The sequence below is a fragment of the Sebastes umbrosus genome, chromosome 6 (assembly GCF_015220745.1).
Source record: "Sebastes umbrosus isolate fSebUmb1 chromosome 6, fSebUmb1.pri, whole genome shotgun sequence".
NCBI lineage: Eukaryota > Metazoa > Chordata > Actinopteri > Perciformes > Sebastidae > Sebastes > Sebastes umbrosus.
The window spans coordinates 24852605-24868842 of record NC_051274.1 but is presented as its reverse complement, the minus strand read 5'-3'; the positions used below and the strand labels follow the sequence as shown (position 1 = coordinate 24868842).

Below are 16238 nucleotides of genomic sequence, written 5' to 3'. Positions count from 1 at the left end.
CTGCAAATGTAATCTTTCTTATCATAAAGAAACCACACGGCATCTGAGTGCTTTCCTGTTTAAAAGGTGCTTTATGTGACATTTTAGGATCTAAAAGTCATAACTCATTGATACATTACTATTTGCGGTGACAAAATGAGTGAGTTTACATGTAAAAACTGAAGAGGCTGCTGCTATTCCAGAAGAAACACAACTTCAGAATGTGTCTCTTCTGTTATAGAGCCAAAGAGAAAATCTGTGAGACAACAACCAAATCACATTTTCATGCAGGGGAAGGAGTATCATCAAAATCTATCAAGTATTTTGCTTTGCAATCCACTATCTGCACAGGATGTGCTGAAACCGGAGATGAACAAATTACACAGAGCTTAACTTGCCCTTTATCACTGAGAAAGGGTCATAAAAGAAAAGCTGGAGTACAACCAATACATTTATGACAGGCTGACCTTGGTGAACATATGAACTATGACCGAGGTCTCTAAGCAAGAGGCACGGCTCTCTCAGACTCAGTCGTGGCTTTATAAGAGCTGGTAAGCAGAGCTCTTCAGACAGGTTGTTAACTGTTTCACACTCATACAGGTGAGCACTAATCCCGATTATTTGAATGTGGGGAGATAAAGTCAATTCTGCTTTGTGTGACAATGATCAAATCACTGTTTTTGAGTCTGATTATCTCGGTCATGTGGTCTGATTTAGCTAATTAAAGGCTGTGACTGACAGGATTTATTTCACAGCACAGAGTTTCTGTGTCCAGGCTGAGCAGTGATTCCAGGCAGCAGATAAACCTCTGAGGAGAGGAAGAACTTCCCACATGGACTCCAACAACGCCGGGGGCGTGCAATATGACCGCTGGAACGAGGACAACATCAACATGAACGTAGAGGCATCACAGTCTGCTAAGATGAGGTGAGTCAAAGTGACGCCTGACAGAAAGATACAATTTTCATTTTTTTGAGCATTTTCTGATTCTACTGAGGAACAAACCTATAGAGACGTAGGATGATGTGAATGAGTAGTAAGCTTTGGAAAACCTCAACAGTCAAAAACAAAGTGACAATGTGGTGAAACCAGGTCATGAAATAATGTTAAACATTTGACCAGATGCTGTTTGAGCTGACTCTGCGTCCCTCTCTGTTACATTCACAGGATCTATGACAGAGTGTGTACCGGCAACTATGGAGTAGCAGTGAAGGCAGCGGGAGCTTTGGCTGCACTGGTGTCCATTTACATCATAGGATACGTGACAGGATACTACGTCCATAGGTGCCCATAGTCGGACAGGAGAGAAAAGAGCTCAGACATTTTGGATTTTTTGTAAATAAAAATCACCTTAAAAAATGGCCTGTGTAGTACTCATCATTTTCACCTCTGCCCTTCCTCAGCCTCTTTGTCATCAGAGAAGAAGTCTAGTTGTTTTTATTTCCAGATACTTGCTGCTGTCATTGGCTTTAAGGTCACTAGTGTGATTCTTATTTTGTCATCGCTGCAAGGGTCAATGTTGCAGCTGGTTGAGCATCAAACTTTAATTTAATTACCCTTTCAGTAACATTTAGCAGCAAACATAGAACTGAAAAGTCTTCCATGTCTTTAAGTATTAATTCAATGCATGATATTCATCCTGGAACTAAAAGTCAGTTTGGATATCAGTTTATATTATAGACTAATGATCTCACCAAAAGGCAGCTCATGAAACTCAAATTTGCACCAAGTGTCTGAAAAGTCTTTTCAGGAAAAAAAAAAAAATCTTCTCGCACATGAGATGACTAATTATTTTCAAAGAACTGGGCAGTCAGTATGTGCACCTATAATCACTCCAGGTGAACAAAAACAAACGCACCCAAACTTCATTGACATGAAATCTAGTATATTACTTGATATGAAAACAAGTTTTTACAACGAAAAAAAACCCTGAACATTTGATTCTGAATTGTTGAAATAGATTTGCTCTGCAATAAAAAAGCAATTCAAATGAACACCATACTGTACCACTTCATTTCACAGACTGTCTGTGTTTTCTTTGCATTTCATTCCGCCCCGGGCAAACCTGGCCCAGATGTTGTTTGTGTTTATTACATCTCTGAAATATTCACCACTGAGGATATGCAATCTGACACTGTGGACATATGGGATTAGGGTGACCAGATCCCAACAAACCAAATGTGGGACAAAAGAGTATGTTTGTGTGGGACAATGGGGGACACGTTACTAAGGCTGAGAGGTACTCTACAATTTTAATATAATGTCTATCTAACTTAAATAATAAACATTTATATTCTGCCTCTTATCTTGTAACATCTCTATGCTTTGCCCCAATGCATCCATAGATCGGCACAACTCTTTTTGAGCCGCACGTTTCTTATGAGACTCACATGAACTGTGTTGCTTCATGTCACTGTGTGAAATAGAAAAATAACTGGCAAAATTCACAAACAAAACTATGAGAATCGCCTTCCACCGGTTTATAAATACTTATAAGTAGTTTAACAGTCTGACAGCAAACACAGACCCGTGATGACAGCCTTCCCTGCTTTCTACACAGCTATTGGATAAAAGACAGATTTTAGAAAAGCTTCTGTCCTGCAGCGGTTTGACTTTTAAAAACTATAGCCAATGAAAATGTGGGACGTCGTCTCAACATGTGGGACAAGGGATAAAAAGGCTGTGCAGTCCCTTGTAAAGTGGGACACCTGGTCACCCTATGTGGGATGGATGTTCAGAGCAGGAAATGACTGGTCCATAGAGTTTTTCATTTGGCTTGTTGTCGTCATACATATTACAAAGAACAATTAATAAGATTATTCAAGTGTTAGACTTTTAAATAGACTTTTGAACTATAACACAATTTCCCTTCTCCGTGCACCTTAAAGCAGTGAAGTTGTGGCAGAAATCTCTACGTCAACTTACAGATAAGGTCTGGCCCTGGGACATTAAAGGACAGGTTCTCATTTTTTGTCTGTAACAGTCTGAACAAGATTATGCTGTTATCATTCATCCTGTTCATACTGGCCTTTAAAAGATCCCTTCCTAACATGCTCCCACTGTAAAGACAAAATCCACAGTCTTCCACTTTTGCAAAAATATATTCCAAAGTTTATCTGAGGATAAAATTAGGCAATAGTCTGAGTTGGACAAATCAAGTGGATATTTTCCATAGTTACAATCATTTTAGGGCCAAATGCCATCTTTTTGTTATATGTCCTTCTTCCACTGCAGCTCGATGGGAAAACATCCAGTCTGTTGAAACACAAACAGGTAATATCATACATAAAAAAGCTGTAAGTTTGGAAGACATCTACTTGATTTTGCACAAACCAAAGACCTTCAGTTACATTGAAAGAGCATTATGAAGGGATTTTTTTTAATAGCAGATATGAAAAGGAGGATTTAGCGAGAAAAAAGTCTTTCAGTGTCCATAGAGTATGAGCTAATTAATCATATTGTTTTAGGACAGGATTGAAAAATTGTGAAAAAGAGAGACAGAGAAGATGATAATCAGAGTGTCTATGACACCTTTATAGGTCTGCAGGCTGGTTCTGATCTGGACAGTGCAATCGGCTGATCATGGAAACATTTATATTATAGCATATGCCAAATACTTATATAACACAATAAATCAGAAACATCTCGGGCTGCAATAAGACAATGTGGTGCATAAAAAAAGCTGACATGCATATCAGTTGGGTTATTGAGTTTATTTTTCTCATATCTGCTCCCCTATTTCCGCTCCGCGATTGATTAAGTGGGGAAAAAAGCCTCTCTTATCAGAAGACACAGTTTAGATAATGAGGAAGCAATTATAACTCCGGTAACAATAAAACAACATTTATGTGTGTAACCAGTCTGGTCTAGTCAGCCAATGTATAAAGTCCAATAAATACAAAAGATGCACTTTGCTGTCACCCAGTGTCATTAAAAAATGTTATAACTTTTTACAATACCATGTAAACCACCGATATGTTTAAGATAGTATGATGTTACAGAAGTTCTGCTTTACTTCATTATTGACAACAGATTAATTTCACCATTGAGAAAGACAAGAATGTCTGTGCTCTAACTTTATATACAGTATATATATATATATATATGTATATATATATATATTAATTAGCTTGGACCACAGAATCATTTAAGCTGTACTAATTACACACCAAACCTCTTTATTCTGCTTTAATTTTACTCTGTAACTTCCCAATACTTTACAGTAATTCCAGGTAATTCTACTACTACAACTTGTCATTATGTTGATTTCACAGATTTTACTTTGCTGTTATTGTCTGTCCATTTCTTTACATTAGTAGGTAATTGACGGCCTGTCTCCTTTTAAAAAAATATATTATTTCCAAGAACAACAAATGTATATTCTTGGTCAAGTATGTTTTATTTTGGACCAGTCATGTATGTTATCATAATTAACAGTTAATTTTGTTTATGCTTTGATGAAAACAACCTGCTGCACTAAATCTGACTAAAACATCAGTGGTGGTCCAACAAACCAATACTGCCCTCATGTGTCCAAACTCAGGGAACATGTGTAAAAACTGAGGGAATGCTTGATAAAACAATGATGTCTTTGTGCCAAGAATTCTACCCCAAATCTGCCTAATCACTCCACCAAGAATATAAATTAGTCGTTCTTGGAAATAATTATATTTTTAAAAGAGATTTAAAGTCACAAAATCAAATATAAAGCAGTGTTTTAGTGTATTTCATGTTAAAATACTCGCATTTAGCCAGTATATGAGGTTTGGCTTTATTCCAACATATTGATATTCTAATGTTTTTAATAAACCTTACCCTGTATGGAGGTTCAATAGCCTATCAAAATGAAATAATTTAATCAAATTGATGTAAATTTCATCTGCCGAAAAACTGGGATTGTTAAAAGTGAGTAATATCTCAATCTTTGTTAATATGATATCTTTTTTCCGGCAGCCATGTTGAGATCTGTTGAAGAAATACCAAGCACCGCCCACCAGCCAGAGCACAGCCAATAGGAATGCTCACTCTCTGAAATTAGCTGTGATTGGTCAAAGTCTCCCGTCATGGTTAGATTTTTTAAAGGTCATGGCTTTTATATTATAAAGCAGATTTAAGTCCTATATAAATACTGTGAAAGTATCAAAACACTCAAGTTATTATGGAATTTTTGCCCAATGATGCCAAAAAATATTCTGCCTACTGCAGCTTTAAACACAGTTCCCATACTTGTATATCATGCTCAGAATAAAATACGTCTTATACTTTTTCTTACTAAATAACGTTACTTTTGGAAACCTTTGTTGGAGTTTCTTGGATGTCAAGGGGCACAGTCAAATTGAAACTGCTGTGTGTTGCTGAGTGCTGTTGTTGAAATTTTTTTTTTTTTTTATTATTATTCTTTGAAATATTTACTTATTTTGTCTTATCTTTTATTTTATTTGTTTTCTTTGTTAGATATGTGAAATACATGAAATGTCATGTCTCTCTTTCTTTGATTACTGTGGAAATTCTGACTAAACATTTCATTGTCTAATTTAATTATTAATATTGTTAGTCTGTCTGTATGTGTATATATGTATATATGTTTACTGGCGGCTGGTGGGTGAGGTATTTGTTCTTTACTTGAGTATTTCCATGTTCTGATACTTTCTATTTCTACTCCACTACATCTCAGAGGGAAATATTGTACTTTTTACTCCACTACATTGATTTAATAACAGATTTAGATCATTAATACAAAATATAATCAACGAATAAATGATGTAGTATTATAGATTAAACTACTCAGCAGTATATAAAGTCACTAAAATGAGCTCCACCTTTACCAGCTGCAACATTAAAGTGATGAAAACATTAATACTTTTTCTTACTAAATAACGTTACTTTTGGAAACCTTTGTTGGAGTTTCTTGGACGTCAAGGGGCACAGTCAAATTGAAACTGCTGTGTGTTGCTGAGTGCTGTTGTTGAAAATGTTGTTGTTTTTTTATTATTATTCTTTGAAATATTTATTTATTTTGTCTTATCTTTTATTTTATTTGTTTTCTTTGTTAGATATGTGAAATACATAAAATGTCATGTCTCTCTTTCTTTGATTACTGTGGAAATTCTGACTAAACATTTCATTGTATAATTTCTGTCTGTTAAAGTCTGTCTGTCTGTGTATATATGTATATATGTTTACTGGCAGCTGGTGGGTGAGGTACTTGTTCTTTACTTGAGTATTTCCATGTTCTGAATTGTTGTTGTTTTTTTTATTATTATTCTTTGAAATATTTAATATATAAAATAAAAATATAAAATATAATGAACGAATAAATGATGTATTATTATAGATTAAACTACCCAGCAGTATATAAAGTCATTAAAATGAGCTCCACCTTTACCAGCTGCAACATTAAAGTGGTGAACACATTAATGCATCAATAAGTATAATCCAATAATATACATTATATGTTTATATGTAAAATTTAATAAAAATATTGTTTAAAAAAAACAAAACGGTCTACGGTCACTTCACTGAAATGTAGTTAACCACTTGCGGCCCTCATCTAATCAGCTGTGTAGATGTGTAGAGGAAGAATCATGCGGTGGGGAACTCCATCAGTGTGACGTCAGAGAGAGAGCGCGAGAGAGAGAGCGAGCGAGCGAGCGAGCGAGAGAGGCGGATCTGGATCTGAAGCGGCCCAGGACGTCCAGCAGCTCCTCCAGCAGCGTGTCTGTCTGTCTGTCTGAGCAAACATGAAACATGGATGAGGAGGTCGCAGAAAGTTGGGAGGAAGCTGCTGATAGTGGGGTAAATAACCAAACACTCAATATACCTTCAGCTAAAGACGAATATCCTGTTTAGTAGCTTCTTTTACATGAATATATATACTTTTAGAAGTTCTCATGTGTGTCTCCCTCTGGGCCAACAATGTGGCTAATGCTAGCTAGTTAGCTTCTAAGAAACTTAAGCTAGCTAGGCTTCGCGTGGACTTAAGCCAAACTAACTAGACAAGTTGCTATTTCTAACTAATTTCGTGTGAAATATAATAATCAATATGCCTTATTAGTAGTTTAACGAGTATTTAGCTACATGTCGAGAGATAAACCCACGAAAGTTCCTGTTGAGATGCTAAGTTGACGTTAGCTAATGCTAAGCTAATGCTAAGCTAGCTAGTTATTGCAAGGCTAGCATGGAAAATGTGTTATTTGAGTGTTTGTTTTACTTTTCGGCTCATGTACACACCTCGCACAAGACTAAAAACTCTTCAAAAACACACTCTTATGTCTCATATTTAATTCGGCATACATTTTTATAACACTAAGATTAAGACTATTCCGGAGACGACTAAGCAGCGTAGTGGATCTGTTTTAGCACATGTTTTCATGGAGCCTGGTTTAAAAGTCTACTTTAACTATTACTGTTTAATGTCAGACAAGACTAAAGAGACTTCCAAAACACACTCTTATTTCTCATGTTTAATTCGGCATACATTTTATAACACTAATATTAAGATTTCGATTGATTTTACGATATTTCCTGAACTATTCCGGAGTCGACTAGCAGCGTTGTGAGTCTGTTTTAGTAGGTCGAAATTGTGGTTCATTTAGCACATTTTTTTCATGGAGTCTGGCTTAAAGAAGTCGACTTAAACTACTACTGTGTAATGTCAGCTTGCCTAACTTAACTTTTTGGTTTTCCTGTAGTTTACAAGGCCAAGTTGTTGTGTTGTGTAACAACAATTTTTCGGCCATGTTGTGAACTTCTGGCTGGTTATGTTGGTAACATTTAGCTATAATTAGCTTAGTTTGGCAGCTAACTCGTGACATCAACAACGTGGCTCTGAGGAGATATTAGTCCAGCAGGTTGAAGTTACAGAGCTTTTAAACATGTGGTTAGTCAGAATAAAAATGCTCCTCATCAAACCTTAAATTAACAACCTCACCCTGCTAATGGTAGCTAGTTGATCACTTTCTGTTATGACTTGGCAGCTGTCCTACACATGGTATAAATAGCTTGTAACTAAATCCTGCATTGCTTTTCCATCCACTCTCAGACTTGCTTACTTCCTGCTACACTTTTCTCTTTTTTTTCTCTTTTTACCACAAATCAATTAGACCATGTTGTTTGTTTACATGAATACATGTTTGCACTATGTTTCCCCCCTCAACAGGAAATGGAAAAAACGGTTAGAAGAGAAGCTAAGGATCAGCCAGAAAGAAAAGTAAGGCCCTATAGAAGGTGGAAGAAACATGCTTATCTGTAAAAGTACACACCTGGACAAAACCTACAACTTTATTTATTTTTTTTATTTTTATTTTTTCATGTTATGAAGAACCAGCTCACCATACATGTCTAACAAGAGACAATTTATTCCTTGGGATACACAAATTCAATCTACTTAATCCATCCATTCATTCATTCATTTTTTAAGTGAGCTCAATGGTAGAGCGGATCCTAACACTTCAGATGTATGTAACTTGATAAGGACGGGGTCTTTTGGCCATGTCTGTCTGTCATACCACTAATTTTGGTGTCCTGTTGTTCTGCTTCTAGGGAGGCCAGTAATAATTCTTCACGATCCCCATTAAGGACAACCATGGTGATACAGGACGACTCCCTACCAGCAGCACCCCCACCTCAGATACGCATTTTGAAGCGGCCTTCAAGCAACGGGTCACTGGGATCACCCTCGAATCAGAACAGGCCTACGCCACAGGTCAAGTCTCTGGCCCAGCGCGAGGCAGAGTACGCCGAGGCCAGAAAGAGAATACTTGGCAGCGCCTGCCCAGAGGAGACGCCTCAGGACAAACCCAACACTGACAGGTAATAATCCTCAAATATTGACAGTTTAGCGGTTTTACTCACAGCCTAATGACGCCTTGCTGAAGGGCACTTGCAATATTCCACATTGTGCAAGACTGTGTTTTACTCAGAGTATCCAATTGAGAGAAAGGCATCAAATGAATAGACATTACTTTCAATCCACCTTGACTCCAGTAATAACATTTTGGGTTGTTGAGTATTGAAATGTCAAAATCAATACTACTTTTAAACTAAGTTCTTCAACTAGATAGAAAAAATAGATGTTTCTATTAAAAATGTTTGTAAACTAGGACTGTCAATAGATTCAAATTTTAAATTGAGATTAATTGCATGAGTGCCCATAGTTAATCATGATTTATCGCAAATTAATCACACTTTTTTATCGTTCAAAATATACCTTAACGGGAGATTTGTCAAGTATTTAATACTCTTATCAACATGGGAGTGGGCAAATACGCTGCTTCATGCAAATGTATGTTTATATTTATTATTATAAATATGGTCCAGAAACCCTCACAGGTACTGCATTTAGCATAAAAAAATATGCTCAAATCATAACATGACACACTCAAGCAAACAGGCAACAATAGCTGTCATTGTGCTGACTTGACTATAACTTGCCCCAAACTGCATGTGATTATCATAAAGTGGGCATGTCTGTAAAGGGGAGGCTCGTGGGTACCCATAGAACCCATTTTCATTCACATATCTTGAGGTCAGAGGTCAAGGGACCCCTTTGAAAATGGCCATGCCAGTTTTTCCTCGCCAAAATGTAGCATATAAGTTTGGAGCGTTATTTAGCCTCCTTCACAACAAGCTAATATGACATGGTTGGTACCAATGGATTCCTTAGGTTTTCTAGTTTCATATGATACCAGTAGCTGGTACCCAGTACCAGCAACTTTGGAGAACTTGATTGACTTTTTCTTGTTTACACTACTACTAAGTTAATTGACTGAGTAAGGTAGTAAGGAAGATATTTTCATTTGTGTTCAGTTGGATTTGAATTGTGCCAAAATTAATATAAAAAAAACAAAAGAATGGAAAATGAAAAAAAAAAATTATATACAGTTTTGGCGCTAACTCCCTAAAACCGAGAGGGAACATTATAATTAAAATCATGTGTGGAGATCTGTCTGTTCTGACTACAGGGATCCTGTAATTAGGATAGTTCAGGAGAAAGGCATCCTTTGTACGCTGCTGAAACTTGCCAACTGGAAATGAGTTGTGAGCCGTTTATGTCCGGCATCTGGCACGTGTAAAACGCTGCTGTCGCTAATTTATTCCTGTGTCCTCTTTTTCTGCCAGGGCAGGGCGCAATAACTCTACACTGCCTTCAGAAGACACCCGATCAAACAATCATACTGTCCGACAGCCAGCCGGCCCAGACGGCACCCAAGGGTTCCAACAGCACAGATAAGTGGGCCCTGGGGCCACCCAGCCATCGAGGGGAGAGAGGTCGAGGGCCACCTGAGAGCAAAGACAGCACTCTATTCTTAAAACTTCCTTCCTTCAGTTCCATTATATTAGATGGGCTGCGAGTACAGCAACTCTTCCCACTAGCAGTCGTGTGGAACTGAGCGGGAGCGAGGAACTCCAGGAGGAAGTCAAATGGAAATGTGCACTCTTCTCTCCCCACTCCAGTCTGTTTGACACTGTGATTATGGACATCTTCTGGACTCACTGTGATTATCCCTTTAAAAGACGCCCCTCACCTCCACCTCGCTTCTCCGTCTCAGGACGCCTGCAAAGGCCGGAGCAAAGACTTAAACAAAGAATGGCAGAGAGAGAGGAGGAGAAGTGACGGGCCATAGCAAAATGAGATGAGCTGGTCCTCGGGCAGCAGCTTCTCCCCAGTAATAATACCAGAGGTCACTTCTCACACCTTTTTACATACATGTTTTTAATTTGCAGATGTTTGCTCACATTTTTATCTTTTTGTTTTTCTCGCTTGTCTTTAATTTTCTATACTAGGGATGCTCTGATATCTACAGACTTACTTCACATTATACATACACCACCAAGAACCTGTTTGTTAAAACACACGAACAGGTTTGAACAGTATTTATAAAATAGGAAGAATTCACATTTTTTCACCTTGGTTTGGTGGTAAATTAGTCTCACTGTTTTGTCCTTAAACACAGACACTCTGGGCTGCAACTTGTGGTGTCAGATCTCCCACAGTAAACTCACCACTAAAGCAGAGTACTTGAACTGGTACCTGCCCAGTAACTCAGCTGTCGACATTATCAGTGCACCTCTAATATGTAAATTGCCATTTGTTTTTAAAAACTTGAGGGTAAGGGTCATGTGTGTCAAGTTGTTTATCTGACGAGTTCTGTTTACGGTTTGTCTCTTTTGTTTTTTAATTGAGCTTTTCAGCTGTCTTCCTTGGACTGTCACATCATTATTTCTATTTAAAAGTAAAAGCAAAAAAAAAAGACAGGAAAAGGAGAATATGGATTTAAGTCCGTTTTTAAGTAGCTTTTCTGCCTTTTTGTATGAGATGGTGGTAGCGATGTCAGAACAGTATTTTAATCAAAATGAACCAAAATCCCATTTTAAAATCAACCTGTATATACTGTATACTGTGTATCAGTGAACTCAGATGTCATTATTTGAAGGTGGTGTTGGCAGCAACTCAAGAGAGGGTCAGATGGGGGAATGAATTTACTGCTGTACTTCACAAGCCTGTCCGTCATATCTCCACCTCGTCAGCTTCGTGCTCGTTTCTTCGTGTCCTTCGCTGACGTACGGTACGCAGGAACTCAGGTGCAAGTGAACGAGACTGAATGAATGAAATGAACTAAGATTGTATTTTTCCAGCGGGTTCGATTGATCAAACAGCGAATGTCCGTATTAACGCTCGGGTTGTTAGAAACTGCTACACAGATGTCCTCGTCCCAAGATGAATGAATGCCATTTTTTTTTTTTTTATCTTGTCTGACTGTTGGCATCTTGGTCACATCAGAAACAGTAACATCACCCCATGTGATTGTTCAGAAACTGATGGTCGTCATGGAGACGCAGCTGTCTGTGAACCAGGACCATTGTGCCCAACAGATGTTCTTTATTTGTTCAGAGAAGAGATCTCAATAAAGCCATATTCAGTGGTGCACATCATCAATAGAAACGTTGTAATGGTGGAATTCAGCTTGTGCCTCCTGTATCACATCTCTGCTTCCTGGTTGTTGATTTTGTTACTGTAGTTCAAGAAACTGAATATATCCGAACGAGAATTCACAATACTGGTAAGAGATTTTAATTGAGGAAATAAAGCAGCAGAGCAGGAGACAGACGGGTTCAGCTGAGCTCTTGAGTGAGAACACAAACTGCCTGTAAATACTGATTTAATAAAATGATTTGCAAAAAAATGTCATTTCTATTTTGCTCATTTTGTGTTCATTACTTTACATCAAATTGGCAGGAACATTGGATTATCCAGAGTAGCAACTTTTATTGGAAAAAGGGATACTGTTGAAAATTGTAAATGTCATTTTTCGAAGCTTTGAGCACCGCAAATTAAAAGGTGCTAAATGCGAGATTGGGAGGATTTCTATTGCCTCCGCACGGCTCTCAACATGGCGACACCTGAGCCAATGGTTCATAGCTAACAGCGCAAACAATGAAAACAACGGCAAACAGTCCTGACAGAGCTAACAGTGTTAACCTGAGGGGAACCGGAGGGTGGGTGCTACGCATCTGCAACGGCACCGTCGGTTGGGGACGGCGTTATCAGCTGCAACTGCCGTATGAGCACAGTGCAGAGCGTCGGCCGCGAGCTAGCCAGTGGCGCTCATATGCAGTAAAAAACGTGCGGGCGGCCGGCTATATCAACAAAGTACAGAGAAGCTCTGATTACAACACACAGAGGGAGAGGCACTTCATTCTCTGCTCAGGTAGACATTACTCCTATATCTTTACATAGACAATAGTTGTTTGCTGCTATATTAATGCTCTGGATATCAAATTAGCACCTTTAAAATTCCATTAATCTCTACTGTATTGGGGAGGAAGCGGAATCTCAAACCCAGGACCAATCCCCCAAACTATGTCTGGTCAGATGTGAGAAAATGTTTTTGTAATTTTGCTAAACTGATTTTAATTGGCTAAAATGAAACCCACCAGTGCAACATGGTCATTTAACACCCCCAGGACCACATTATTAAATCTCACCGAAAATACAAACTTCTTTCAAAACACACACACACACACACACACACACACACAACACACACACACACACACACACACACACACACACACACACACACACTTCTGTTAACAAAAAAATAGTTTTTATTAATAGAAGTAAACATAACTTTGCATTGTTAATAAAGTTGAGGATGTAGCTCAGACATCCACAGCCCTTTTTGGCTTTGGGTGAATGCGACAAGTGTCCAAAAGAGGGGCCAGCAGATGCTAGCTGAAGTGGATGACTGTGTGATCTGTGGGGGTCAAGGTCTGATTAAGGGGCGGCCATGATGGCGATTGAGCCAGAAAGGCGTTCAGACGTTTATACTGTTTCTTCGACTCACGCCTCCCACGAAGCAACCGAAGACAGTTCAGGATACCCAAGTCTATCAGCACCTGGAAAAAAACAGCAACTGTACAGTTAGCAAGGTCTCTTAGGGAATAAACCACGAGATTATTTATCCATTAATGATGAACAGACCTTTTCTTAGAGCAGACGTTTGAATCGTCATAGCAGGAAAAGCACATTAACGATGGCTCCGTTCTATTCAACTGTACTAATAAGCCAAAATAAAGCTTTGCATTCACAGCTGAGATTCCAGCTTCTCTAGATGCATATTTTTTTATAAATTTGGTTTATCTGATGCAGAGAGCAGACGCTGACTCACCCGTGTTATACATATGCGATGTGTCTAGCGCTGCAACTAATGATTATTTTCATTGTCGATTAATCTGTTGATTATTTTCTCAATTAATCGATTGGTTGTTTGGTCTATAAAATGTCAGAAAATGGTGAAAAATGACGATCAGTGTTTCCCAAAGCCCAAGATGACGTCCTCAAATAATCTTGTTTTGTCCAAAACTCAAACATATTTAGTTTAGTGTCATAGAGGTGTAAATAAACCAGAAAAATATTCACATTTAAGAAGCTGGGATCAGAAAATTTTGACTTTTTGTTTCTTACAAAATGACTCGTCGATTAACTTAATATTTGACAACTAATCGATTATTTGTTGCAGCTCTAGTGTTAGTATGGCGCTGTCACCCAGTGTCGTGTATGCTGGTTACACAGTATATTTGGTATATGGTATACAGTAAGTTTAATTTTAAAAGGTAACTTAGGTTTTCAACCTGGACCCTATTTTCCCATGTTATTGTGTCTGACTAATGACAGCAGCTGTGAAGCAAGCTGCGAGGAAAAGTGAGCAGCGTCAATGTAACGTTACGTTCACTAAAAGTGCTTGTTTTTGCCATGACAGGCTCAGGTTGTTATTATAAGTGTCTGACAACTTTATGGAAAGAACCCTACAGAGAAATAAAACAGGTCTGTTTGTTATTGTGTCCATGTCCCACTCAAGGACAAGTCTCATTGTGAAATGTGAATATCCGTATACTCTGACTCAAATAGATACGGGTGGCCATCGAATTCAAAGACCTCATCCACATTGTTGAAATCATCTAAATATTTAGATAACACTAAGCTACGCTTTCTGTACTGCAAAAAAACAAACTCCGACCGGCTGGGGCACTATTTCACCGTTGTCTTCCGGCAACCCGTCACCTCGCAAGATTTCAGAACGAGACTTCTCCTTGAGCAAGACTCTTTCCATAATGTTGTCAGACACTTATAATAACAATCAGATCCTGTCAAGCCAAAAAAAAGAACTTTTAGTGGATGTAAATGACGGTGCCAGCTTGCCCCGATAGCAGCTTGTTAGCAGCTGCCGTCTACAGTGCTCTCCTTCAATACTGGACCAATTTCAGAAATTGTCATCTCCATTAGTCATTTAGACATAAAAACATGGGAAGATAGGGTCCAGGTTGATAAAAAGTGAGCCTTAAAGAATCACGGAGAATCCCAGCATCAGTTATATCCACAGACTGTCATGTGTCTCATCTGGTTGCCGTTGCAGCTAATGATCGAGTCAGCTTATTGTCATGTAAATTAACAATAGTCCTGAGAGAGAATATTAAAGTTTCATATCATCACTCACCTCCACAACAAAACAAATGAGGAAGTTGAGAGCAGCCACAGCGACAAGCAGCATTTTGAAATTCATATCAAAGAAGTCGTACAGTTTAAGTAGTCGACCGGCGACGGGCCCAGGATACAACACCAGCCAAGTCATCAGGCCGAAGAGGACAAGCAGTAGACCGAAGAAAATCACTGGAAAGATAAAAAGAAGAAACACTTCTGAGTTCATAAGTCAGCTTCACTTGTAATACTATATTTAATAAATCTGACAACGATGAATAGCCACCCTTCCAACCCCAAATTCTCATCCTTGGACATTTCGGATGACTCACCATTGTAGTAGAGAGGTTTCTTGTGAGGGTAGCCCTTGGTGACCACCACAGCCATGATGATGTACTGGAAACCTGACATGGCAAACACAGAGGTGTTCTCCATGTTGGGCAGGTTGGCTTCTCCGAACGAGGTTGAATTGAGTGGAACGTACCTAAAAAAAATACAAGGGATGAAATTTTACAGTGTATCAAGTGTAGACGGGATGATGGTCCTTTTTCTAAATCTGAGATATTGGGTTTTTTCAACACAAATATAAAATGTTTCTTCAGGTTTTGAAATATTAGCTCTTTGCAGCTGTGTGACTTTGTACTGACCAATCCTGCGAGGTGGTGATGAAGAGCGCAGCCAGCTGGCTCAGAATAATCATGCAGAAGTGGATGAAGATGCTGCCCAGGACAGGCAGGGTCAGCAGACTGGCTGAGGGTCTGCAGGGGTGCAGCTCCTTACTGGGGCCTCCTTTCCCCATCACGATGGCCACCGTAGTCACCAGAAAAAAGTCAACGAACATGAACTGCCAGTCAGCAAACATCGTCTTCACCTGGACACACACATCAAGAAGTCACATGCTTCACTGTAAGTTCTGTAAGCAATGCTTTGGTGATCAGTATGGCGTGTGTTTAGTTTTCAGTGTGACTTGTTGACAGCTGATACAGCAAACAGATGGCTTCGCATTAAAGGGATAGTTTGGGTGTTTTGAAGTGGGGTTGTATGAGGTACTTATCCATAGTCAGCATATTACCTACAGTAGATGACGGTCAATACGCCCCCAGTTTGGAGAAACAGACAGCAGTTACTGCACGGGGAACTGAAGCCGTTGTATCCATCTATGCTCTCGCCAAAGACACCAGACTCCATTGAAAAAAACTGTAATTTTACATTACAGAACACGGGGGTGTTGCTGGTCTAACCGCTGCCTTGATCGTTAGTTTGTTTGTGTTATTGTGTA

At 38.7% G+C, this 16238-nt stretch overlaps 2 protein-coding genes across 4 annotated transcripts in view; one reads left to right on the top strand and one right to left on the bottom strand.

Moving 5' to 3' along the window:
• Positions 1 to 6562: 6562 nt before the first annotated feature.
• Positions 6563 to 12164, top strand: szrd1 (SUZ RNA binding domain containing 1). 3 transcript variants are annotated; one of them, XM_037772852.1, is made up of 4 exons: positions 6568 to 6774; positions 8138 to 8188; positions 8521 to 8790; positions 10104 to 12164. In XM_037772852.1, the coding sequence occupies exons 1-4, from the start codon at positions 6731 to 6733 to the stop codon at positions 10111 to 10113; spliced, it is 375 nt and encodes a 124-aa protein (XP_037628780.1). In that variant the 5' UTR covers positions 6568 to 6730; the 3' UTR covers positions 10114 to 12164. The 3 variants fall into 3 exon arrangements, with proteins under 3 accessions (XP_037628779.1, XP_037628780.1, XP_037628778.1); XM_037772850.1 differs by having other exon boundaries at positions 6573 to 6774; positions 10099 to 12164; XM_037772851.1 differs by lacking the exon at positions 8138 to 8188 and having other exon boundaries at positions 6563 to 6774; positions 10099 to 12164.
• A 907-nt stretch (positions 12165 to 13071) lies between these two features.
• atp13a2 (ATPase cation transporting 13A2) overlaps positions 13072 to 16238 on the bottom strand; it is a 25905-nt gene continuing 22738 nt past the window's right edge. The window contains 4 exon segments of the mRNA XM_037773331.1: positions 13072 to 13380; positions 14979 to 15151; positions 15292 to 15443; positions 15607 to 15830. Of these exon segments, the coding sequence (XP_037629259.1) occupies positions 13213 to 13380; positions 14979 to 15151; positions 15292 to 15443; positions 15607 to 15830 (717 nt within the window). The 3' untranslated portion in view covers positions 13072 to 13212.

Bases quoted from the DNA above. Each gene is read 5' to 3' on its own strand.
- szrd1 (XM_037772850.1), top strand. From the start codon at position 6,731: ATGAGGAGGTCGCAGAAAGTTGGGAGGAAGCTGCTGATAGTGGG. The intron at 6,775-8,137 runs GTAAATAACCAA...CCCCCTCAACAG, and splicing joins AGGAAGCTGCTGATAGTGGG to GAAATGGAAAAAACGGTTAG. The intron at 8,791-10,098 runs GTAATAATCCTC...TTTTTCTGCCAG, and splicing joins GACAAACCCAACACTGACAG to GGCAGGGCGCAATAACTCTA.